We start from the raw sequence: 25,564 nt of genomic DNA, 5'->3' as shown, positions 1-25,564 counted from the left end.
CTGTGAGGGTTAATGTGTCGGGAGGGCGGACTCGGCTGTTTAAGTCTGAGGGAACACGCCAGTGACACGTGCTCCTAGGTAAAACTATTGTGAGGTTAGGAAGATTTATGATACGTATACTTAACTTTATGATTGAGCGTGTTATGTTCTCATATGTGGAAAGGTATATACGTATGAAGTATAGTCGTGCTTTGTGATGGCTGATTTCTCCAGAATATTATTGAGGTTTTGGTCATTGAAAATAATCGTCAGTCTCTGTGTATAGCTAAATGTCCTGTCTAGATCGTGTACAAGGAGTGCTCTTGGGGATTACTAGACGGTGGGTTGTTAAAAAAGGTAGATGAGATATATACCTTGGGTTGATATAAAGGTGGATATATATATATATATATATACCTTGAGCCGTTGTGGGTATTCTCCAGTAATCCCGTCTGTCTGCTATTATAGAAAGAATGTGCAGTGTTGATTATTGGGGGAGGGGTGCTGGTAAGAGAGTGGACTGAAGTTAAGCCACTAAGAGCACTTCTCAATTAACCCTTTCTGTTTACTTTGTCTTTCCCTGTGTTTTATAGAATTAATGCGTATTGTAATCTGAGTGGGAAAGAAGGGTTATATGGGAAGGATTTGAAGAAAGCAGATTTTACAAAAGAAACAGTACTGTGTGCAGAAACTTTGAATAGAATAGAATAAGCAGGTAGCATAGAGTTGAGCAAAGTGAGCAAGGACAAAGGTCATAGAGCTTGTGATTTGGTTACTGAACAATGGGAAAGGATCAGGAAAAGTTGCAGAAAGAAATGCCAGGTTATAGACAGATAAGATAGATTGTAGAAAGTTTTCAGAAGATGAGCAGGAAGCCTAGCAGAAAGAAATGTGTTTTTAGATTGCTAGAAGGAGGTATAATGTAGTTAAGAGATTGAAGAGGGGAAAGCATGTAGGGGGGGTATGTGTATTGCTTATGAACAATGTAATGTCTTTGTGTTGACTGCGGCCCCTCCCTGTAATGGCGGCCGTGCTTGCAATGTTTACAATCCAACATAGTGTGACTCTGCAGTAAATGTAGTGAGGCCTGCCCCCACCCTGAAGTTACTTCCCCCCATGTGCTCACTTTCAGGGTGTGTGATGTTACTTCCGGTCCCTCCCCATCCGGGACAGGACCTGGCCCCGCCCCTTCCTCCTCCAGCAGCCATCTTGCCTCACCTGGAAGTGCTGCTGCCCCTGGCCCCGCCCGTTCCTCCGGCAGCCATTTTGCCTCACTTGGGAGATTTGTAGCCCCGCCCCTTTCTGCCTCTGGCGGCCATTTTGCTGCATTTGGGAAGCCTATATTTCCCAATGCCACTGTATCCAGTGCTAATATCATGATTGTCTGAAGTAAGGTTTTGTTTGACCAGACTTTGTTACGCTCCAAGATGTGGCCACTTTGGATGTGTGATAAGTTCAGGGAAACAAACCTTTGTGGAGATGCAGCTTGGGACATAGTAGATGACTAAGCTGGTTTATAGTGCATGGAAGATTGGAGTTGATGCATGGGGGGCAGAGGCTGGGAATACATGACAGGGGACGCTCTCTCATGTTCCCAGGGGCTCTGTTTTCCACTGCCCGCTTCTCCAATGGATACTCAGACCGATGATGTTATGGAAGGCTCCTACAGATGGAATAATTTCCCTATAGTCACCCAGCAAACTTTTTCATGCAATTTGGTGAAGGAATTTTACTTTTTATGTGAAGAAAGAGGGACTGAATTGCCCAGAGTAGGATGTTAATTCATCCGTATTCTTTAGTTTTTTCTTTAAGTCTTTTGTATATTCTAGTGTCAGTCTACACTGAAGCTATAATTATATTCCGACAGGAGAGTAAAAGCTAAACGCTGGCCATACCCTGAAATACTATTACACTGGGTGACGTAAAATGTGAATCGTGTGGCGCCCCCTTGTGTTAAAAAATGCTAACTGCGACCTGAAGGAAAAAAAAAAAAAAATTTTTTTGTAAGGAGATTTTCGCTCAGACTTCGCTGCATACAATGTCACCTTGACCTACAAAGTGCTTGTTTTTGTGCCTCTTGGTTTACTAGTTTGAACGCAATGACTCTTTTTCCATTGAGTATTGCGGTTCAAAAGGGGGGAGGCATAGGTGATCTGGGTCATAGATGATCTAGGTGTTGTAGATCAGCTATTGGGTTTGAAAAATAAATAAATGATTTTGTGCTACAAGATTCCGAGCCATGTGAAATAGAACATCAGCACGATTATTTAGTACTAATTCAGTAAGAAACTGCAGATATGCAAACAGTTACCAGAACCCCTGTTGATAATGCATATGTTGAGCTTTTTGCAGATGGTACCAGGGTGAGGATTGATGACTCCACATCGGATATGCAGTGGTCACACAACAAGATGTCCTAGAAGCAGAAGCTCTGCCTCCGCATGTCACAGTACAATAAGCGGAATGGAAGGCCCTCACTGAGGCGTGTAGAGTGGCGAGAGGTAAGACCGGCAACCCTTTACACTGACTCCTGGTATGCATTTGGCACAGCTCATGATTACGGCCCAATATGGAAGGCCAGACAGTTTTTTTACCTTAGCAGGACAACCAATTGAGAATGGTGCAGCGGTACAGAGTCGCATGGAGGCCCTACTTCTACCTGACAAAGTTGAGAGTTCGCACCGATTCCTACACTGGAGAGGCGAGAGACGACACCCTCGCTGACAGCGCAGCAAAGGCAGCGGCCCTCAAGCCGTGGAAGAAAGAAGAAAGATACTGACAGCATGAGTCAGTGGTAAAAAAAACTTTGGACATTGACAAAAATTTGGACTTTGATATGCTAAAGACTTTTACAGTTACCAGCCAGCAAGGAAGGAAAGAATAAATGGACTAATATGGGAGCAGCAGAAACAGGACAGTGTGTGGTGAACGGTCAACAGCACTTGCCCACCACAGTTCCTGTATCCCATGATGGCCCAGCTGATGGACGGAAAGACCCACCTAGTAAAGCAGTAATGACGACGACGCTTGAAGGAGGTTGGGCGACTTCTAGGTTCTCTGTAGCTGCTGCATCATTTGTCCGGTTTAGCATGATCTATGCCATGGGTAAGTCAGGGCAGAAGTAAATTTGCCACATCACACTTGCCGGGACCACTCTACCCATTTCAGGGATTGCAAATTGACTACGTTCAGCTCCCACTTGTTGGGAAGTATGACTACGTGCTTGTTGTTGTTGATGTCTTTGCAGGTTGGAGGCCGACCCTGTCACCAAGGCAAACAAGTAGGTAACCGCAAAGAAGCTCATGAACGAGGTAAACTGTGAATATGGGGTACCAGAGGTGATTCAGAGTCAGACAGAGGTATAAACTTCGCAGGTGAATGTAACATGTCATGTCTGCTCTGGGTGTATCCCAGGCCTTTTACATACTCTACCATCTTTAGAGTAGTGGAAAGGTGGAGAGACGTAGTGGCACGCTAAAAGTAAGATACTTAAAAAATGACGCCACTTTGGAAAGACTGTCCTCCAATAGCCTTATACAGTGTTAGATATGAACCCAGGGGGGATTATACATTGTCTCCCTACGAGATTGTTTGGGCTAGCCCCAAGGCTAGGTCGTTACTATCCTCAGTGGTTACAATTACAATCTGATGTGTTGACTGAGTATGTGATTTCCGTTGTTAAAGAACTAACCAAAGCCTATGCACAGGTGTTCTCTTCCAGACTCAGAGGCAGACACTGGGACACATATCTTGCAGCCTGGGGATTGGGTGTGCGTCAAGAAGTTCCCCAGGAAGCACCCTCCTGAGCCCCGGTTTGATGGCCCCTACCAGGTGCTTCTGACTACTGCCACAGCTGTGAAACTAGCCGAAAGACTTACATGGATCCATGCTTCATACTGTAAGAAAGCTTCAGATCCGGGAGACCAGTCTTAGTTGTGCCAAAGACGTTACTCTGGTTAGGGCTAGTGAGAGAGGAGGGTGGCAACTGGAATCCTTAGTCGGAAGAATATGGGGGTATGGTTACCTTCTAGTATAACTCGTCCAATGCTCAAGTAGCTGCATATTCCTTCGACTATTGTACTGTGGTCCCGTGTCTAGGCGCAAGATCCCACCGCAGGCCAGATTTAGCTCAGTCCAGCTGGTTATATGACTTATATACCCGGGGAATACAATATGTTTGCGCCACTGATAACGTCTGGGGAGAAGACTGCCGTTATTGGGGATTAGTGGGATGGAACGCAGGAACAGACTAGTCCTATAAACCGCGAAGTGCCTTAAATAAGAAAAATAGGAGCGGGAAATCCCTAATTAGTCGTATAACCCTCCTTGAGAATAATAAGGACAGCAGGTATTGGAAGGCTGAACTTAGTATGTTGCTTGGTTTTAATGCGGTTTTTACATTAACCATGGGAGATCCAAGCCCGGGGGATGGGGAGACTTATAGTCTGGGGACATACCGGTACGGGAGGACAGATCCCTTAGGGAAGTTTAAAATAAGGGGTATGGTAGATGCAGCCGAATGGAAGCCTTCACTTAGTCCCGTGCCCATAATTAACCCCCTCCGCCGTAAGATAAAGACCTTGACGAACATGATGATCATAGCCGACCCTACCTTTTGAGGACACCTTGACAGTAGCGACTGGCTACTCTGACCAGAATCTCTGGTTGGAGTTGATGAGGTACAATGCTAACAGGAGCAACAAGTCTAACTGTTGCGTGTGCGGTAGTGCCCGACTACACTCGGGGATGGTCCCCCTAAATCTCCCTGTAGATGCTGAAGAGTGGTTTATTAGTCTCTTCACGAACATTTCCGCTAATTACACTGTCCGTGAGAAATGGAAGAAGGAATACTCTATAACTACTTAAGTGTTTTGCACCGGAGAGAGTATTACTGACTACCCTGGAAACTACACCTGCCAGGCAAATAGGCAGGGTGGAGGGAGATTTTTGGGGAACTCGCCAACGGGTATTGCTCCTCCTACAGTATGATAGGAGGGGAATAGATGCAGAATCAGGTCCAGTCCTTAGGAGACGTTTACTGGCTTTGTGGAGACATGAGGTAGAGGACCCACCTGGAGGGTAATTGGACAGGGGAGTGTGCCTTAGTAAAGCCCTTATGCTCCTCCACATCCTGTCAGACACCAACGTTTCCCTTGTTTGAAAAAGATGAAGAGCCAGTTCCGATAATGCCAAACACATACGCTACCAAAGAAAAAGGAGAAATGTACTAGTACTGTGCCTGCCCCGATCTCCTAAGATGGATTGTCAGTGGAATTCCCATTTGCCTAGGGATAGTGCAGAAGACCTTAGGTTCCGGCGAGGGCACACCCTGTGGGGTGTTAACTTGTACAGATAGAGGGTATGGATGCCCGGAAATGAGCCCAGGGAATCCATGGCCTCCCTCTGAGGTAAGGTAGGGATCCCCCCCCCTCCTAGGAGTAGGGACTTACGGGCAGTGGGAAAGCCCTGACGCAAGGGTGAGGCGACTTGGACGTGTTCACCATTAGGACTATCTCCAGGAGGGACATTGGTGTGGGTGAAGATTAGGGAGTCCCACGCCATGCGTACCTGTGTACGCTACTAGTATTGTAACATTATGCTAGAGCGAGAAGAGAGACCCCTGGTGGTAGTTTTGATCTACACGTGTACATTGACGTCATAGGATAGCCAAGGGGGGGGACCTGACAAGTTTTAAAAATTAGAGACCAAGTTAAAACTAGATTCAAGTCCATTTTCCTGATCATTATGGTAAATAAACGTTGACTGGATTAATTATGTTTATTATAATTAGCAGTGGTTTATAAATTATACTAGAGACGCCTTATAGGGACTAGTCGACCAATAGGACCTACCTCGACTATGACTTTTTTTAAAATAGAGTGACCTTAGATATGACTTTAGCTAAAAAGGGGAGTGTCTGTAAGGTGATAGGGGAGACTTGTTGTACCTACATCCTAGACGACACGTGACCCGCGGGTAAAGACGCAGTTGCTATTAAGAAGCTGACCGCACTAACTAAAAAGAGCTAACTTTTGGGACCAGCCCTCGCCATGGATGAGCGGGTGGTAAAGGATCCTGGCACAGACGGGCGTCGCTGTTGTATGTGAACTGATGGTTACCTTTTCTGTTCTAGTCTGCTGTGTTATTCCCTGTGTCAGAGAGACCTGTGAAACTGATGCTGGAAAAGCCGCTCCCACCATGAGTTTGCTGGATGCATCCCCAGAAGGAGTGGACAAGTCCTACACCCCCTTGAAGACCCTAAAACGAACCTTCAACGCGCTCCAGTTATAGGCTCATGCGCAGAAAACTGTGAAAATTAGATAGAAAATTAGAGGATAGACATTTTAAGGGGGGATTGTGATAGACATGATGATTATTTATAAAATGTCTATCGTTTAATATAACCCAAATGTATTTTGCTATTGTAATGACTTTTAGCTCAGGAGTTTAAAGGACACACACACAATCTAATCATAGTATTTGCTAGACAATGGATGTCTGATCTAATGTTAGTTAAGTACATAGAAGTTACACAAGTTGCACAACCAGCTTCTAAGAGTTAAGGGCCATAGTCTCTGTGTATATCCTTATATCCTGTGTTTAATACTGAGTGTTTGTCTAGCCCCCTTCCACTCCTCATCCTGAAGCTAGGTAAACAATGAGTCATCACTACACGGAGATGACTTCAGCTAAAGAATACAAAGTCCATACTATGGCGGACGTGAGAGAGGGTGGGCAGAGAGGTGGGCAGAGAGGTGGGGGATTCTATATGAACCGACAAATGAGAATCTTATATGTTACTGATGTAATCTGTTGCACGCCCATTGAAGGGCGGTTGTCATGTGTTATAATAAAAAGCCTGAGCCTCTACACATGGTAGAGACTCTCTCCCGGTTTTAGACCAGCATTTGTGTCTGATTCTGGTTCGATGATGTGTGCACACGACACTCAATTCGGAAAGCGACAAAATACCCCAAAGCCTGCTGGAGAAATCATAATCCAGCACACTGGGACCACTGTGGGGGTCACTATTACTACTGAGGTCACTGTTGGGGTCACTATTAGAGATGAGCGAGCATGCTCGTTTCAGGCTGCTACTCAGTAGCAGTCTTATCGAGTAACTGTGTACTCGCCTGAGCAGCATGCAGTTGGGCGGCAGGGTCCAGCGGGGGGGGGGAGAGATCTTTCTCACTGTCCCCCCGCATTCTGCTCAGGCGAATAAACAGTTACTCAATAAGACTGCTACTCGATCGAGTAGCAGCCTTAAACGAGCGTGCTCGCTCATCTCTAGTCACTATTACTACTGAGACCACAGTGGGGAAGACTATTACTACTGAGACTACTGTGGGGGACACTATTACTACTGGCTCCACTCCGCACGTGGCAGCGTACCTCAAGCTGACTTACGCTATGTTTACATGTTGCGGAAATGCTGCAGAATGTCCACAGCAGAAATTCCTGCCACAAATTCCGCAGCATTTCTGCATCCAGAAAACAGTCAAAATCTCTCTGTGCCATCGGTGGATTATGACTGGAAATCAGCCAAGTACCCGCAGCTGATGTCACACTATGCGGCGCTCCCCCTCACCTCCTCCGTAGGCTTCCCGCTGTCAGCGCTCCCTCTCACCTCCTCCGTAGGCTTCCCGCTGTCAGCGCTCCCCCTCACCTCCTCCGTAGGCTTCCCGCTGTCAGCGCTCCCCCTCACCTCCTCCGTAGGCTTCCCGCTGTCAGCGCTCCCCCTCACCTCCTCCGTAGGCTTCCCGCTGTCAGCGCTCCCCCTCACCTCCTCCGTAGGCTTCCCGCTGTCAGCGCTCCCCCTCACCTCCTCCGTAGGCTTCCCGCTGTCAGCGCTCTCCGGCTTCCAGTTCCCAGCGGCCTGGTCAGGTGATGCTGGTCAGTTGAGACCACTACAGGCAGCTGGAAACCAGAAGCCAGGGAGTGCCGACAGCGGGAAGTCTACGGAGGAGGTGAGAAGGGAGCGCCACATAGTATGACATCATCTGTGGGGACTCAGCTGATTTCTGCACCAATGGCACGGATTTTGCCAGTTTTTTGGATGCAGAGATGCTGCGGACTTTGCTCCCGGCCTTTTTTGCACCAGCCCTGTACTTTTTATAACGACGGAGGTAAAATTATACGTTTTGATAAGCCCCGCCCCTTTGTCCTGCTCTGACCCTTGGAAAATCTGGTCGCCTTACTTAGGCCTAATGCCCACTGTCCGCCCATAGACATGCTGTGGTAAATGACTCTCTTCTGCCCATGATCAGAAATCAACTGCGATTTTCCGCTCGTAGGGGGAGAATCGCGGTATGTTCTATTCTGTGCGGAAAATCGCACGGACGGCTTCCATTGCAGCCAATGGAAGCCATCCGTCCCGCGATATTCTGCGCAGTGGGCAATGAGGAAGTACCGCGAGAATCTGCATCATAGCCCAGCGCTGGCGCGTCATGCCCTGCACTGTGCATGCTCACCAGCCGAGACGCTCGCGGTGCAGAGGCGAATATGGGGTCTCTGTGGGGCGTCGGGTCTGATTCTGCTGCAAGATTTCGCAGGCGGTATCCGACCTGGCTGTGGGCATGAGCCCTTATCCTGTACACATATGAATGTGCTGGGATACTGGTGGTAAGAACTATGAGCAACACCCCAATGTGAGAGGAGCAGTGACTACATCTGTGACCCAGAGATAAGAGCTGGCAGCCTGATCGCCCCCTGCTGGGAAATCCAGAGAAAATCTATCAATCTCAAAATCCCCCCACTGGCCACTAGAGGCCGCTGCTCATCGCCGCTCACACTCTCGGAACCGAAGTTCATCTACCTCTGTATGCGGGGGAAGGAATAATCTGAGACACAACCGGGAAAACAAATCACAGGAAACATGGCGCGGGCGGCAAAGGTAAGACTGGCGGTGATCTAACCCTGGCAGGGTCTGAGCTAAAGGGGGCGCTTCATATTTCTCAATCACTGAACGGAATGTAATAATAATGCTTCGCAGTCACTCTGTATGGTATTATACGCGCTGATACATGGTTATTCCACGTACATATTGTTCCTCCACCGCTAATACAAGGCTTATTGTGCTGTAGAGAAGCTGAGTGGTAAAGACATTGAATCTCGGACATGTCCGGGCAGCCCTCGGTGGTGCAGATTTTGGTTATCCCCACTAGATGCCACTGCCACACTATTCTGCTGTTTTCTGCTAGACGGGGCTTTCTGCAGTTCCATTATCTCCCCACTAGATGGTGCTGCATTTCTTGTTAATTTTGAGGTAGCGCAGACTGACAACCAGCAGGACGACCGCTGGAGGCGCCACTGAAGCTGTTCCCATTAGGATTTTACGACTGGTTGAGCATCTATATTTTTACCCCTCATTGATGAGGCCAGATGTGAACCCAAGGGCCGGTGAATGTTTTTGGGATTATTATCTGCACTTTTCGAACACCATGACTTTCTGTGTTAGCTGTAGTTTTTATTGGTATGATTTTGAGGTAGAGCGGAGCCGGCCTGTCACTAGTAACGTTTCTGTGCGGACCTCTGCGAGCCCCGCACAGAAATAGAACATGCCGCGATTTGTTTTCCACGAGTGATTTCACGCGGACAAATCGCGGCCGTGTGCTTAGGATTGTGTTTTGCAATGCAATCCTCTGCAGGCGGGCACGGGCGGAAATGTTGCTGGAAATCCCGCTGCGGAATTTCCACCCATGTGCAGGGGGCCTTAATTTCTTAACATGACGAGAAGGCGTATAGATGGAGCGCAGCGTGCGTTCCATCCTCTCACACTTACTCCCAGAACGGACTTCAATAAATCATCTGTATGCCTCTCGGTGGTTTTAAATACAGATTATCATATTACCAATGTGTATTTGGTAATATGATCTGTATTTAAAACCATCTATACGCCATCTCGTCGTGGGTCACGTGACATGTCTAATGGAACGCAGCGCTGCGCTCCTCTTACATTCTAGGGGGCGTGTCCTAAAAAGATGAGTCATGTGTCACGGCTCCTCACGTCGGTCTCTGGCGTCTGATCCAGAGCGCCTCTCCGGCGCGTCATACCGAGAGATACGTCATCTCCCGTTGCCAAAATGGCGCTGCACATCGGAATGAGCACCTGCCCAATTACCGCTTACCACGGGTATGTAATTTACTTTTATCCTATTTATATCGTCATTTGTTTGTGTAGTCTTATGCTTGAGAAAGGCGTATAATACGCCGAAACGCGTCGCAAGGATTCCGCAAGGATTATTGTCACTTTATGAAGTTGTGACTCCTTTTATTGTATGAATGCATTCCTTTGTCTCCTATTTGAGACGGTCTTTTCTGAGCCCCACAATTGGTCTCTTACTAACAAAGCAGCGCAGGTCTATAGTTTTTTTCTTTCTACCATTTATTTGTATTATCAGACCTCTGATGAGGAACGGAGTATTTTTATGACCTGCAGCTCTCCAGTAATCTGGATTACGTTGATCGATTGATTTATTGATTTCTGGATAAAAGGAACTGTTATAAGCCTACCAGGATGTTGGGTGCTGACATGATCACCGTAGGGTGGCATGTCTGGCACCAGGTGAGTTATCACACTATACTACACTAATCACCTCTTAAAGGTGCTTGGCGCTCTCCTTGACTTCGATCCCTCTTCTATCAGGTCATTAATATATTAAAAGAATAGGGCTCAGTACTGCCCCCTGTGGTACCCCACTAGTAATGGTGACCCAATCAGAGTATGCACCATTTATAACCCCCCCCCCCCCATTGCTTTCTCTCACTGCCCAGTTACCCCCTTACACACATCCTCACCCAGACCAAGCATTCTCATTTTATATACCAACTTTTTATGCGGCACAGTATCAAACACAAGATGCACAAGATCCAGTGACTCCCCGGTCCGGTCTAGAACTTACCTCCTCGGAGAAGCTGAACAGGTTGGTTAGACAGGAGCGATCTCCCTCTAACCGGCTGATACGGAGTTATAGCAAGTAGCTGTCAAGATTATTAATTGGCCTTGTACGTCTTTGGGATTTGTGAGTTTTCCTTTGTTGTTTTGGCCTATTAGATCCGTGATTCACGATTTTAGACACTGGGCTGTGAGGTGAGACGCCGGTAGGTTCCCAGATTTATTATTTTGGGAATGGTAAGAGCGTAGCAGACATAACACTGTGATCAATGTGATTGTCCCGACCTTGTGCTGCCCTCTTGGAGGGGTGCAAAAAGATAGCGACAGTCTCTTTAAAGGAGTTTGCCATTAAAGGGATTTTCCAGGACTTTACCATTAATCAATGGGGTCTGCAGCTCAGGATCCCCGGTGATTAGCAGGTTTCGGGCCCACAGTTATTTGTATGGCACAGGAAGACAGCTCCGTACACATTGCAGTGGCCCGGGTTGGTACTGCAGGTGCAGCTCCTGTTAAATTCAGTGCAATACCAACATGGGCCACTGCAGTGTGTACGGAGCTGTCTGCTTCCTGCTCTGTACACACTGTCATCGGCCCAGCAAACAGCTGATCGCTGGGGTTACCTAGTGACGAATCCCCACCAGTCTGGTATTGATGACTTATCTGGAGAACAGGTCATCCATAGTTACCCTAAATGGATTTTTTGGGATGTATTTTCAAACATAGCCCATTTTTGTGGGAATCTACACCAAAATCTACACATTTCAGTTGAAGGGGTGAAGTCTGCTGCGGCTCCACAACACAATCCCCAACAGTGGGGTGGATTTGGGCACGGATTTTCCGCTGCAAATAATCTGTTTGCCCACAGCTGATCCGGAGTTCACATTCTGGAAAGGCTTCGAGTCCATGTGGAGGCCGCACTAAAATGGAGCATGCTGCGATTTAAAAAAATTTTTTTTTTCATCTGTGAGCAAAAACCGCTATTGTTTCTATTACGCAATTTTGCAATTCAAGACTCAGGATGCGCTGAGCTGTAATCGCAACAGTATGGCTCATCACTCGGCTTTCCCAGAAGCGGATATAAAATGACAGAAGAGGACGACTTGGGAGGAGGAGGGGGGGGGGGGGGTTCCACACCTGAGTATATAACGCTAGGAATTATGGGAAATCTGGATATAGATTGATAGAATTATAACACGGCATCCTGTTCCCCCTGCAGAATGCCATCGTCTTGTGCATGGACGTCGGATTCGCCATGAGTCACGCCTATCAAGGGGAGAAGACGCCATTCGAAGACGCAAAGAAAGTCATGACGCTGTTTGTGCAAAGACAGGTATTGTGGGAAGGGGCCTCACTGACTGCCCGGAGGAGCTGAGAGAGGGAGGGGAGGAGCCTTCAGTTGATTGACTGACAGTGAAAGTAGCTAATATGGCGGACTGGAAGTCAATAAAAGCTATTTCCTATTCCAGTAACTGAAGGCAGGAGAAGTCTGGAGCCTAAACAGCTGTGAAGAGACGGCAGGGGAGTCTTAAGGGCCGTTTACACGGGACGATTGTCATTCAGAATTGTTCAAATTCCTGTACGACTCGGAACGCTAATCGTCCCGTGTAAACACACGCAGCGACTGGACGAGAGTTGTTTAGTCGTTCAGTTTCTACATGCAGAAAACCGGACGACGCTCCGTTCAGTGTAAACAGCGGTCGGTTACTTCTGAATGACTGTCTGGTTAAAATGAATGAATGGAGGCAGGTGCAGGGAGAACACTTCCCTGCCCGCTCCGCCTCCATTCACTCGCTCCCGTGTAACATGACAGCATCACTGGGACGCGCTGTTGGGGCGTTGTTTGCCTGCCGTCTATGGAGGATTATTCTTCAGACTACCGTAGAAGGAAAAGTGCAGCAACCTTTGCAGAACATTATCTGCGCTGACGCACGGTGACGAAGAGCTCAGTAGAGATTTGTGCTGCCAAGGTGTCAACCTCAGGCTATATTCACACGGGTGAGAATCTCCTGCATTGCGAGACACACAGAACTTGCATGAATATGAACTCCATTCTTCTGAGTGGGCTTGTTCACATGAGAGATTTAAATTTTTTAATTTTTTTCTTTCCCACTCACAGCGATGCTTCAAGGTTAAATATCGCAGCAAGTTCCATCACTTGTTCCCTCGGAACGCCTCGCCTATTGTTTACAATGGGACCTATAAAGACATGGCGTGGCACTCGCATACCGTGTAATGTGATGTTTCCCATTGAAATCAGTGGGAGATGCATGCGATCCTCTGACCTGAGTGAATCACATGACTGCGGTTCGCAATTTCACAGAAATGATGCAGGATGTTTTTGAATGAAAAACTCCTCGCATCGGTGTGAAGTGCGCACGTTGGCGAGCGTCAGCCATTCATAGGGGTGATATCGCGTGTGAATGTTGCCTCACAGAGAATTGTCCGGACCGGATACAAAGTAGCAGACCCTCACCTGTGTAAAATATCGGGCCCAGGTGGGTTTTCAGCCTCTGGATGTAAAGAAGGAAAATCTGTTAGAAAGTTGCCGGACTTTCCTCTTGCAGTGATGAGTTTGTATTGACATTAATCCCGGGTCATGTGACTCCATAACGGTGCTTTGCTGTTTCAGGTGTTTGCAGAATCCAAGGATGAGATTGCGGTTGTGCTGTTTGGCACGGATGGCACAGACAACGCCCTGGCTACCGACGACCAGTACCAGAACATCACCGTGCAGCGGCATCTGCAGGTCCCGGACTTTGATTTACTGGAGGAAATTCAGGATGTCATTGAGCCTGGCGACCAGCAAGCCGACTGTATCCTTCCTGCTGCCCGTTACTGCGGTGCGGCCTCCCTTCATTATGGCTGCAGCATACTGACTGTCAGGCTGCAGCTGCCTGCACAACTTCCCCTTTTCCATCAGTCACTCTCCTTCCCGTCTGCCGGGTGCCCGTCTCATGGCTGGGACATCTCTAGTTGTGACCCACACAGCATCGGCGCAGATGAATGCCACAACTGTGCTTCCTCACAGCCACTCGTTCCTTTGGTGATGATTGTGTAGGCTGCATAACAGAGATCCAAATATTACTGCCTCTTGTGCCGAGCTCACAAGTGCCATGGGGCGGTCCTTTCATGTGACGTACCTCGGGTTTCCTGCACTGGGCACTGTCTGGCTCCTATCTGCTGCTCTAAGTGCCAACTTTAGCAGTCTCCGGATTGGCTGCTACAGCCATCACTGGAGATGATGGGTTATAGGAATGACTGCTTATGTGCAGTGGGAGGCATTAGAGGCAGTCCTGCAACGTGTATATAGTCTGATTGCACTTCTTGCCCATTCAATAGAGTAGTTTTCCAGTTTTTTTGATGGACCTTCTATCTGGTCCTCCCCTAGCCCTCTTAGCTCTCCCATGTTTATACCGGCAGATACATCGTTGCCTCGTTCAAACGAGAATCCTTCAGTCTTTCACATCCGCTGTATAAGCAAATACAGAAGACTGAACAGGCGCTGTTTAAGTCGAGCGATAAGCGAACGAGCCATCAATGGTTCTTGTGCCTGTAGAAAATGAATGGTTACCGAAAAGCGAACGCTTATGGTTTGTCGTTTAATCGTTTCATTTAATGGCACCTAAAGTCTTGAGGGTAATTCGTCTGCACCCGCTGTGACCACTTCCCTTTATGTTCTCCTTAACTCTCACAGTCCTGGACGCCCTGATCGTCTGCATGGATATTCTCCAGAAGGAGACACTGTAAGTACACTATGTGATAGTACTTTCTGGCGCTGCTTAGTCTGCACATATAGAGATGATCACCATTGGCCGCCAGGATTCTAGGAAAGCTGGGTGCCCACAACTGTACTAGCTGTAATGGCGGCAGTGCGGTCATCCAGCTGCAGCTGGGAGTCCTTTATGCAGAATGACGGTTGCGCATGTAAGCGCCCAACAGTCGTTTTGAAGATTATCGTTCCTTTGCTTTCCCACAGGAGCGATAATCTCTCGCTGAATGGAGGTGGAGCGCCAGAGATCTCCTCCATCCTCCCACCCGCATTCAGAGTAAACACGCAGTCGTTCGCAGATGTTACACAGCAAGGGTTGTCAGGTTTTTCTGCCTACATAAAATGAAGATTGAATTACAAGCAAACGCATTATCTTTCATCGTTTAATCGCCGACCGTGCTTACACTGATCGCTGCTTGTTCAGCTTCGTCTGATCCAAAGAGCGGTATCTGTTCGGGATGGGGAGGGGGGGCTGCGGTCACTGCTTGGGTGGGGAGGAGTCTGCGGTGACTTCGTGAGCGAGGAGGCAGCGGTCACTGGTCAGGGTAGAGGATCCAATCGCTGCTTGGAGGGAAGTAGGTGATGGTCAGGAACAGGAGGCTGTGGTCAATGCTTTGGGGAGGGGGATGCGGTGACTGATCAGAGGGGGGGATGGTGTTGGCTACTCGGCGCTCAGTTCTTGTTCTTTATTTCATTTTTTTTTTTCTTTAGGGGGAAGAAATTCGAGAACCTGCACATCGCAGTGCTGAGCGACCTGAGCAGCCCCTTCACGGAGGACCAGCTGGAGATCATCATCGCCCACCTGAAGAAAGCCGGCATCGCCCTGCAGTTCTTGTACGTAACCAGAGAACGATTTCACTTGTCAACTGTGGAGCTGTAAGCATTACTAGCGGGAGAGGCGGTTCCATGTGTAAAGAGAGCCCGATCATCCAAGAATTAACCCTTTGCAATCCAATTTTGGATTTAGGGTTTCCTAGGGGCTTTACTCTTTCTGCCATTATACAATGCCGCCATCTGCTGGCTAGAGCCAGTACTGTAGTATCGGATATGCTGGAGAGGCCCCCCCCCCCCCCCCCCCGACAACAGAGCGGCCAGTAACCTACGGTGGTAATACCCTGCCAGACGTCTTCCAACATCGCAGCTGTACAGCCTTCAGGATATCTTTAGATGTCAGACAGTGGATTGGAAAGGGTTAAAAGTTCTGCCACCTTATCATATTCTTAGCTTCCATTCTCTCTGCTTGCTGTCAGTGAATGGAAACCTTCTTGTTTTATTTGTAGGATGAAAAACCATCGTGGCCTTGTACTTCTCACAGCTAATAGGTGTTTGGTGCTTCAGTGTAGATAAGTGACATAGTCACAACCCCTGTGCCTATGTGAGAAGTATTCTGTCAGGACGGCTATTTACAGGGGTGTCCAGCATTAGAGAAAAATGGCTACTTTCTTCCAGAAGCGGCGCTGTATTTATCAGCAGGTTGCATCTGGTATTGCACCTTGACTCCATTGAAATGAATATGGCTGAATTGCAATACCTGATACAACCTGCAGACAGGTGCGGTGCTGTTCTTGTCGGCGAACTGCAATGTTCTACTAATCCTGGACTGCCCTTTGTAGGCCGGCTGCAGACGACCAGGTCGGATTCCACATGCGGAAGCCTGCAGCACAATCCGACCCTCTGCCTGGCCGGCATCCGCGCATACCTGCCTTTTGTGTATCTGTACTGCGGATGGCAAGCCGTCAGACATGCGCACTGCAGATTTTAAATTTTTTTTTAAACCTCTGCTTTTCCCGCGTCATTGCCCAGTGATGACGCAGAATTTGCGACGCTTCCACAATGTCATTGCAGAAGGGCTGCGGATCAGATGGTTTCCATTGATGTCAATGGAAGCCGTCCGCATGGAATCCGCACGAAAATCGCACATGCTGTGATTTATTTATTTTTTTTCCATACGCAAGTGGAAATTGTATTTGGTTTGCGCTCGTGTACAGGAAAAAAAGCGCTTTTCCATAGCATGCTATAAAGGTGTTTGCTGCGGAATCCGGAGGTGGACGCCTGCTCCAGATTCCGCAATGCAAATCCATCCGTCTGCATTGGGCCTTATAGGGGTGTTTTGACATGTAGTAAAAGAAAATGTTTGCCGGTGTAGTGAATGATGTGAAAAAAAACAAAATGGCGAATACTCTACTACCTCTCATGTTGCTTCTGGTCCGGCACCACCATCCTGGAAGGATGGCATCACGTTCATCGCTCACACGACTGCTGCAGCCAGTTGGCATCAGTATTCACTTACTGGTAATGCACATGTAAGCACCAAGGCCAGTGATTGGTTGCGGCAGTCATGTGAGCGATAAATGTGACATCGACGGGAACCGGGTTGCGAGATCAATGCTGTGCCAAAGACCTAATGGTAATGACCTAATGCATTGTGTACAACCATCACTGTACGAGGGTCGTCCCAAGAGTTCTTGGTCTCTGACCTCTCCCACTGGCGTTCCAAGGCTAAGATACTGATGACATTTTTGTCGAAGCGTTGCAAATCCTCCACCACAAATGATGTCATTTTTCTTGAAAGGCATCCCTTCCAGCTTTTTTTCTAGATTTGGGTAGAGATGACAGTCTGCCGGGGCCAAATTTAGGAGAGTTGGGTGGGAGCGGCACGACTTCAGAGCTACACTTGTGAATGGCGGCCCTAGTAATGACTGCTTTGTGGCTGGGCGCATTCTCCTGCCGGAGGAGGACGCCTTATGACAACTTTCGCATCGCTTCCACTTGATCTCTCCACACAGTTGCCTCAGCAGGTTGACGCAGTTCGTCCCCGTTACAGTTTGCCCCCTTTGGAAGGTAGTCCACCATCACCATGCCCTCAGAGTCCCAAAAAGACGTTGCCATTACCTTCTCAGCTGGAGGCAGTGACTCGGCCTGAGGAGGGGATGAGGAATGTTTTCATTGCATTGAGCTCTGAAGTGGTGGACGCCGATTATGAACTAGCGGTATCTCGAGAACCCCTCTGGATCAGCTCTGAACAATTCGAGATTCTCCATTCATGTGTTGGACCTCATCTTTAGGTCAAAAGTTTTAGAACGCATCTCGCTGAAACCTTCATCCCCAGCATGTCGGTGAGAACGTGATGAATGGTTGTCTTAGCCAAGCCCATAGTCCCAGCCATCTGCCTGATGGTAACGCCGCTCTCACACGTGGCACTGCATATTTTGTGCAGTAACAGCGCAGGCAAAGTGATGACCTCCCCATTTTTTTTCCTCTCTTAATTGCATACTAAGCAGCATTAGAAATGGTGTAAAACACTGTACTCAATTCCCCATTCATATCAATGGGTGATGCAGGGCATCAAAAAACGTGCAAAACGCCCCTCAAAAATAGAACATGCAGCGTTTGTTGTAGTGCGAGTTAAAACGCTCATCTGAGAGGCTCTATTAAAATGAATGGAGGCTTAGTGCAGCGTTTGTAATGGGTGTTGAAACCGCCCACTAAACGCTATTAAAAAAACCCGCCTGTATGAGAGAGGCCTTAGGGTTCATGTCCACGGGCGTTTTTTCACCACGTATCACGTGTGCAATGCATGGCTGTGTGAGCTGTGTGATTGCGCGGTGGATGGAGTCAATGGACTTTCATCGATACATGTGCGTGTAATCACAGCATGCTTTATTTCTCTGCGTGCCACGCAGCGTCAACGCTACACTTTTGTATGGGCAACGTATGCAAAGCTATGTGTATGGGCGTCGATTCATACGCAACCCCGCTATGAATCCGTGTGTGTGAGATACGCGGTCGCTACCAGTGAGACACGCAGCTTTTAACGGTACGCCCGTAGACATGAGGCCCAATATGTGAGTGTCCCAATAGAAATCAATGGGCTACTAGCCCCGCGTATTCAGTGTCCCCTATGAAGGGGCACGGTCCCCAGATGTTGCCACCATGTCAGTGTGGATGTCTTTCGGTGCTAAACCTCCGTTGTGCAGAAACTCCATTACGACTCTGTTTGAACTTTTCCATTTTACAGATTTATTAGGCATTCCGATCTTTGGTGAAAATGAGGAAAAGACCAACTTTCAGCAAGATACTGTGTTCCTCAAAGGGTTAAACTAATCTGAAAGTGTCATGAGTGTATGCCAATTGCAACATAGGAGGCTAAGAACGCCCCCGTGTACTACCGTATTATAAACTTCTCCCTGTCTGCACAGTTTGCCTTTTCCTCTAGATGATGATGAGGATGGAGCCGGTGATGGCGATAGAGGAGACGGCGGGGGCAGGCACCACCCCCCTGGCAAAGGGCTCTCCGACCAGCAGATACATGGCATCCGGATGGTGAGGCAGATCATGTTCTCTACGGAGGGAGAAGACAGCCTGGACGAGGTCTACACTTTCAGGTAATCGCACATTCTAGTTGCAGATGATCTTCAGGCTCCTCCTTATTGAGGCTTCATCCACGGTCTTTATATAGCAGTTTCCTGGCGTTCCGCTGAGATTGTGCTAATACACAGAGCCAATATGATCAAGCAGTGCTGAGGTGTGAAGCATGGTGGACAGAGCAGCAGCCTGAACCTCTGCACAAAAATGGACGATTGGTCCGTGTAGACAGGCAGTCGCTCATCTATGAATAGCTGCCTGTTTGCTGTGCAATGAGGCGGGCGGGCCGGAACCATCTCCGGCCCAATCTGCTCTATTCACTAAGCGATGATCAGATGTAGAAGCTCAGGAACATTCATCGCCGGGACATCTGTGCCCGACAGGTTGTCCCATGTAAAAGGAGCACAGCTTAAGGGTAAATCAGCAGCCTGAGCCATTAAATAGGATGTGAGGAGGATTTCCGGCTACCTCAGCCTCTAATCGACAATGTAGCTGAGCCAAAGTCACTGATCAGAGCTGGAGCCTAATGAAGTAGAGTTGAAGTGTAAAGCATGGTGGACAGACCAGCAGCCTGAGACAGAAGTTGGGCTTCAGACTGCCTTAGATTGCAACTCCGTTGTACGTTCTGTTATAATCACTGACGTCACCTATCACAATAGAGCAGAGCTGCAGTGTAAAGCATGGTGGACAGAACCGCGTCCTTTACCTAAGACAAGATGTGGGTTTCAGACTACCTCAGGCTCCCATAGACCATGCAGATGAGCTGAATTCACTGATCTTATGTGGCAATTTCTCTGTGTCGTGTTCTTGGTAGTCGGTGACTTTTTTTCTTCTTCTTTTGGGGTTTAGGGACAGTCTGGAGAAGCTCTCCATGTTCAAGAAGTTGGAGCGGAGGTCCATGGCATGGCCGTGCGTGCTGACCATAGGGTCCAAAATCTCCATACGTATCGTGGGGTACAAGTCTGTAAGTATCTGCTCCTCTCCAGCACTATAGACATGTGATAGGGGTCAGTCAAACGCTCGGTTATTGCCCGCAGCTATCAGCCCCATTAACCCCTTGTTATTTAGGTAGAGGGAGTCAGTCCTGGCACCTTTTATCTAGAGAAGGAGGGGCAGCAGGGGCAGAATCTACCCTCCTTGATCCCTAAACCCCCCCAGTGGCGGATGTTAGGGACATAGAGTTAAAGCGACCCTCTGGTTTCTGGACAGAATTCTGCCCCAGGATAGCAGCGGGTGTGTTACCTGCTGTTCTTTGCTGTCTCTGCGATTCGCCAGTTCTAGGCCCCATTTTTGCCAATCCAACATGGCTGCAGCAAATTTCTAGTTGCCTAATGCGCACTGTGTACTGCTCCGCCAGTGCTGCTCACCAGTGTATAGCACACTGTAGCCTAACAGTAAAGCTGAGCTCACTCGGGCAGATTTGGATTGCGGATTCCACGATCGGCACAGGCGATCCACGGTAAAACGCTGCCATTGAAAGACATGCATTCCGCTTTTTCGTTCACACTCCTGGTCGAATTGCGTATTCTGCGAGCGGAAGGAAAAACAAAGTGGAACCAGATCTGGTGTATCGAAGGGCCAGCGGAGAACTACTACTGCAGGTAATAAACCCGACCTGGTCCTCAGGCAGAGGGTCGCATTAGTGAATAAGTCTGCAACTTTCTTTAACAACTTGCATCAGTTTAGGGAATTATGCTCGCCACGTTTTCAAACTGTGATTGTGGCTTAGTGGAAGAGGTGGGACCCTCCGGTAGCCAGACATCTTGTAAATATGGCCCAAGTCCACAGCGGGCATAGATTAGATTGTTGCTGTAAAGGCTGAAGTCTTCTGAAGAGTTGCACACCATTTTACACCAATGTGGGAAACTCTTTTCATGATAAGTCAGGGATTTTGTGTTTCACTTTTTCACCATTTCAAGACCTCTGCTTGCTGTCAGTGAACTAGAACATCCCTGCTTACATCCAGAGGCTGAGAGCTCATGCGGACAGGATATGTATAACACTGGTCTGCTGCAATTCTGTCTTTTGGGAGCAGAGTAATCTGCAGTCCACAAGTATTAGAGCCCATTCACGCCTGCAGTGGGGCTTTCGGTCACAATTTTGTCTCTCTGTTCCGTTTTTGAAGCAGAAAAATATTTGCTTTTATCTCATTAACTTCAATGGGTTTAAAAAAAAACCCCCACAGAAGTCAACAAGACAACAATTCAAAGTCTACAGCCTGTGTGATTTACAAAGGTTAATTATAACAAAGCTGCATGTTCAGCGTCTGACTGTTAGGCCGGTGGCACACGAACGGATTTGCATTGCGGATTTCGTGGTCTACGTCTGCACTGTGGATCCGCAGCAAATACCGATCGTTACGTGCTCTGTAAAAGCGCATTGACATTGCGGATAGGTCGCGGATTCCATGTCCTCGCCTGTCGACGGGGTGAGGCAAAAAAAAAAAAAAAAGATTTGAAAAAATCTTTATTGCACATGTCTGACAGCGAGCCGTCTGGACCATTCACAATACAGATCATGACTGGTAGGCGAGGACGACGGCCTGTTCATGTGCCACTGACCTTAGTAGAATCAGCTCTGATGCCACCACGAGGTTGTTTGCGCTTGTGCAGAGTGTTCAGACAGGCAGAATACCGCTGGCTTCTCGCTCAGTACTTCACATTCTACAGGGATCGTTTACATTCAGCGATGAGTCAGCCATCCAGCGGCGATCATTACGCTGGTTGAAAGTGAGCGACCAGCGAACTGTAAGCAAAAAGTGCACAATTGCTGTGCATCGAGACGCGACAATTATTGCGCAAAATTGTTTTTTTGACCGCATTTTGCAAAATAATCGTACCGTTTAAATGGCCGTTAACAAAGGGCTTTCATGTAAGTGTGAAACAGGCCTTAGGAATTTGCGGAACTTTAGTTGCATTGATACTTTGTATCCTGAATGCTATAACCCGTTATCTGCCGTCTTAGGTCACGGAGGAGAAAGTCAAAAAGACCTGGCAGACTGTTGATGCCAAATCGCTGAAAAAGGAAGACGTTCAGAAGGAAACAGTGGTCTGCCTGAATAACGATGAAGAAACTGAAGTTGAGAAAGACGACACCATACAAGGTGAGGGGCGAAGCGACTGTTAAGACTGCAGATTGCCCCACCAATTGAAGGGCCATACACAGCGCACAATGTCTGCAGCTTTGGAAACGAGGAGCCGCTGCTTATATATACGCACCCCATACCTAGAACTGGGTGTCTTTGACAAATGGTGAAAAATAATCCCCTCGCTCTCTGAAGAGTGGAGTACCGCAATGTCCTCCTACACGTCTGTCTCGCCAGCAGCCAACAAGATGATTCAATTGCACATCATACACCAATGCCATCTGACACTAAGCAGGCTCTTTTTCTGTGAATAGAACCCCTAACACGCAATGTCATCGCTGTCAGACGCCCACGCTAATTTTAACCGTCTGATGTGGAGCTGTCCGATGGTATACTCCTTCTAGACGGAGGTTACAGACTTCCTGGGACAACTATTGGGGGTACCGCACCCACCAAGCCCCACATTTTCCTTGGTGAGGTGCGGTTTTCGGCCCGTAAGCCTGTAGCATTGCGCTGGATGGATAGGAGACCCCCAGCGCTGTCCCATTGGCGTAATCTAGTCAATTCTATTTTCCCATATGAAATAATGGTATATATAAATAGAAAGTGCCCAGATAATTTCTATAAAATATGGGGGACTTGGTGTGGCCTATAATAATAATATTTAGTTATATAGTGCCAACATATTCCGCAGCGCTTACAAGACAGCGAGAACAGGAACAAAACCACTGTTGCGTGTAGTAATCAGTTGATGGAGGCAGTAGGGGTGAGGGTCCTGCTCCAACGAGCTTACATACTAATGGAGTGATACAGAAGGTAAGGGGGCTGGAGATGTGCACGGTATGGCAAGGTGGAGAGTGTGGGGTGCTATACTCCATAGACAGTGATCAGACTTAAGCCATATAGTGGCTGAATCCGTGTGACTGCAGGGGGCGGTTAGTGCGGGCTAGCAGGGACTGCAGTTTGTAGGACAGCGAGCATGTTATCAGGCGGAATATAGAGGGGTTTGGTTTAGGGGATGTGGTATGCCTCCCTGAAGAGGTACGTTTTTAGAGCACGCCTGAAGTTGTGCAAGTCAGGAATTGCACAGATAGTTTTGGGTAGCGTTTTCCAGAGAAGTGCTGCTTCTCTGGAGAAGTCTTGAAGACCGGTTAAAGGGGCACTTAATCTGATTTTGTTAGCAGAGCGGAGGGCCCGGGCTGGGTGGTGGATTGAGATAATAGATGCAATATAGGGCTGCGTCAACCATGACAAGCTATGGCAGGCCCTACAGGAGGCGGGCGTATCGGCACATGTAGTCAAGGTAATAAAATCACTTTATACCAATCAAAAAGCCCCTGTGAGAACACAGTATGGACGCAGATTGGTTTGGAATCGGCAAAGGCGTCTGACAGGGCTGTATCCTCTCAGCCTTCTTGTTTAAACCTATATGCGGAAGTGATTATGTGGAAAATGGACCTAGATGAATTGGAAACCGGGGTGACAATAGGTGGAAGAAACATCAACAATCTCCGTTATGTGAATGACACAACTGTGCTTGCAGAAACAGAAGCCGGTCTGAAGCCGCTGATATAGAAGATTAAAACTGAAAGTGGAAAAAAAGTTCCTTGACCGGAATGTAAAGAAGACGAAAATTATGACCACTGCAAAAAATGGCCAAATTCAAATCAAAATCGACAATGAGGAGGGGCCTGGCTAGCTAATGGAGAGCTAAGTCGCATGTCTGCCGAGCTCCCTGCTCCAGCCCGCTAAAAACAGCACCCAGACCTGCTCAGACCCTTTAAAAACTCACTGGATGGCAAAAGGAAGGAAGAGAGACACTCCAGGTGGGAGCCAAAAGACACCAGTGGGATCCCTGTCAGCGTTCCTCCGCAAATCAGCGGCCCGAGGCACACACAAGGAGGCATCCAGGAAGGCACCAGAGCGCAGCATGAGGCCTCATGTCCACGGGGAAAATCAGATCCGCTGCAGATTCTCCATGGAGAATCTGCAGCGGTTCCCTCCTGCCCCGCGGACATGAGCGCCGAAAATAGCAATTTAAAAGAATTTACCTATCCGGCGCGGGCGACGAAGCTCTGCTCTTCCTCACGGCCGGATCTTCATTTTCGGCCGGCGGATGAATTCCTGACTCCGGCGGCACGTCGACGTGCCGCGCGCATGCGCCGGGCACATCCGCCGAGCCGAAGCAAGGGAGATGCGGCCGTGAGGAAGAGAAGAGCTTCGCGGTCCGCTGCGGGTGAGTAAATGCTTTAAATTCCTATTTTAGGTCTCCCGCGGATCCGGACGGCTTCCATAGGCTTCAATAGAAGCCCGCGGGAGCCGTCCCCGCGGGAGACCCGCATGAAAATGGAGCATGGTCCAGATTTTTTCATGCTCCATTTTTTTTTTTAAATCACTTTTATTGACGATCCGCGGGTATTTATGTACCCGCGGGTGGTCAATGCATCCCTATGGGGTGCGGATCCGCATGCAGGAAATCCGCTGCGGATCCTAAATCCTATTTTCCCCATGGACATGAGCCCTGAAGGAGAGACTTTCCACAGAGGGCGGCAGAAGGTCCCGCGCTCGCTCAGCCAGCCCAGCGATCGGCAAATATGCCCATAGGCTATCACCAACCCAGTTAGGTCAGACAGCCTAGTAGATAGCTGTTAACTGCCTAGACTTGGCAACTTGTAGTTTGAATTAGGGGTCTTAGGTCCTGTTTGTTTGTTTGTTTTGTTTTGTTTTATGTCCATTCCTACCCTTAACCAGTTTGCAACTACCCTTCCTTTCCCACCCTCTTGTGTTTTCCCCCATCTAACCCAGTCGTGTTCAGAAGGTATGGAGGAAGGACCCGGGTCGCAGGTCCTGGAGCAGTGGCCACCATGGCAACTTTACTTTCTGCACGTTTAATGTTAAGGGCCTAAATGTCCCTCCAAAAAAGGAAGCAAATCCTTTACCATCTTCATAAAAAGGGGATCATGGTGGCCCTGCTCCAGGAAACACATTTCAAAATGGGAGGAGTCCCAACATGCAAATCTCAGAATTACCCCCATTGGTTTCATGGGCCTGACCCGCTGAGGAGAGCTGGTGGAGTATCTATAGCGCTACATAGGACCCTACAACACCAGGTAGTTTCCTCTTGTGTAGACCCTGAGGGCAGGTTCCTTTTCCTCAAATTAGAAGTGATGGGCACTATACTAACATTTGCTAATGTTTTTCTCCCCAACCAGACATCACACGCTTCCGGAATCTTCAGAAAGTTGTCGAAATTCACAGACGGCGTGAAGATTATCGTCGGAGGAGACCTCAATTTGGTACTGGACCCCGCCCTAGACACGTCCTCTGTCTCCCGAGCAGCACTACGGGCCCTTAGAAAAACACTAGATTCGTTACACCTGGTAGACCTGTGGCGAATACTCCATCCAGGTGTGAGGGACTACTCCTTTCATTCTGCGGCACACAACTCATACAGTAGAATAGATCTTATCAT

At 48.2% G+C, this 25,564-nt stretch overlaps 1 protein-coding gene across 2 annotated transcripts in view; it reads left to right on the top strand.

Moving 5' to 3' along the window:
* Positions 1 to 8,786: 8,786 nt before the first annotated feature.
* XRCC5 (X-ray repair cross complementing 5) overlaps positions 8,787 to 25,564 on the top strand; it is a 54,746-nt gene continuing 37,968 nt past the window's right edge. Inside the window, exons 1-9 of one of the 2 annotated variants that reach the window (XM_066575558.1) lie at positions 8,787 to 8,872; positions 12,090 to 12,203; positions 13,503 to 13,686; positions 14,568 to 14,616; positions 15,354 to 15,476; positions 18,842 to 19,027; positions 19,857 to 19,971; positions 21,972 to 22,110; positions 25,305 to 25,388. In XM_066575558.1, the coding sequence (XP_066431655.1) occupies positions 8,855 to 8,872; positions 12,090 to 12,203; positions 13,503 to 13,686; positions 14,568 to 14,616; positions 15,354 to 15,476; positions 18,842 to 19,027; positions 19,857 to 19,971; positions 21,972 to 22,110; positions 25,305 to 25,388 (1,012 nt within the window). In that variant the 5' untranslated portion in view covers positions 8,787 to 8,854. The remainder of the gene's footprint in view (positions 8,873 to 12,089; positions 12,204 to 13,502; positions 13,687 to 14,567; positions 14,617 to 15,353; positions 15,477 to 18,841; positions 19,028 to 19,856; positions 19,972 to 21,971; positions 22,111 to 25,304; positions 25,389 to 25,564) is intronic. The other variant, XM_066575559.1, reaches the window with a different exon arrangement.

Source organism: Eleutherodactylus coqui, chromosome 8 (assembly GCF_035609145.1).
Source record: "Eleutherodactylus coqui strain aEleCoq1 chromosome 8, aEleCoq1.hap1, whole genome shotgun sequence".
Taxonomy (NCBI): domain Eukaryota; kingdom Metazoa; phylum Chordata; class Amphibia; order Anura; family Eleutherodactylidae; genus Eleutherodactylus; species Eleutherodactylus coqui.
This window is presented reverse-complemented; position numbering and strand designations above follow the sequence as displayed.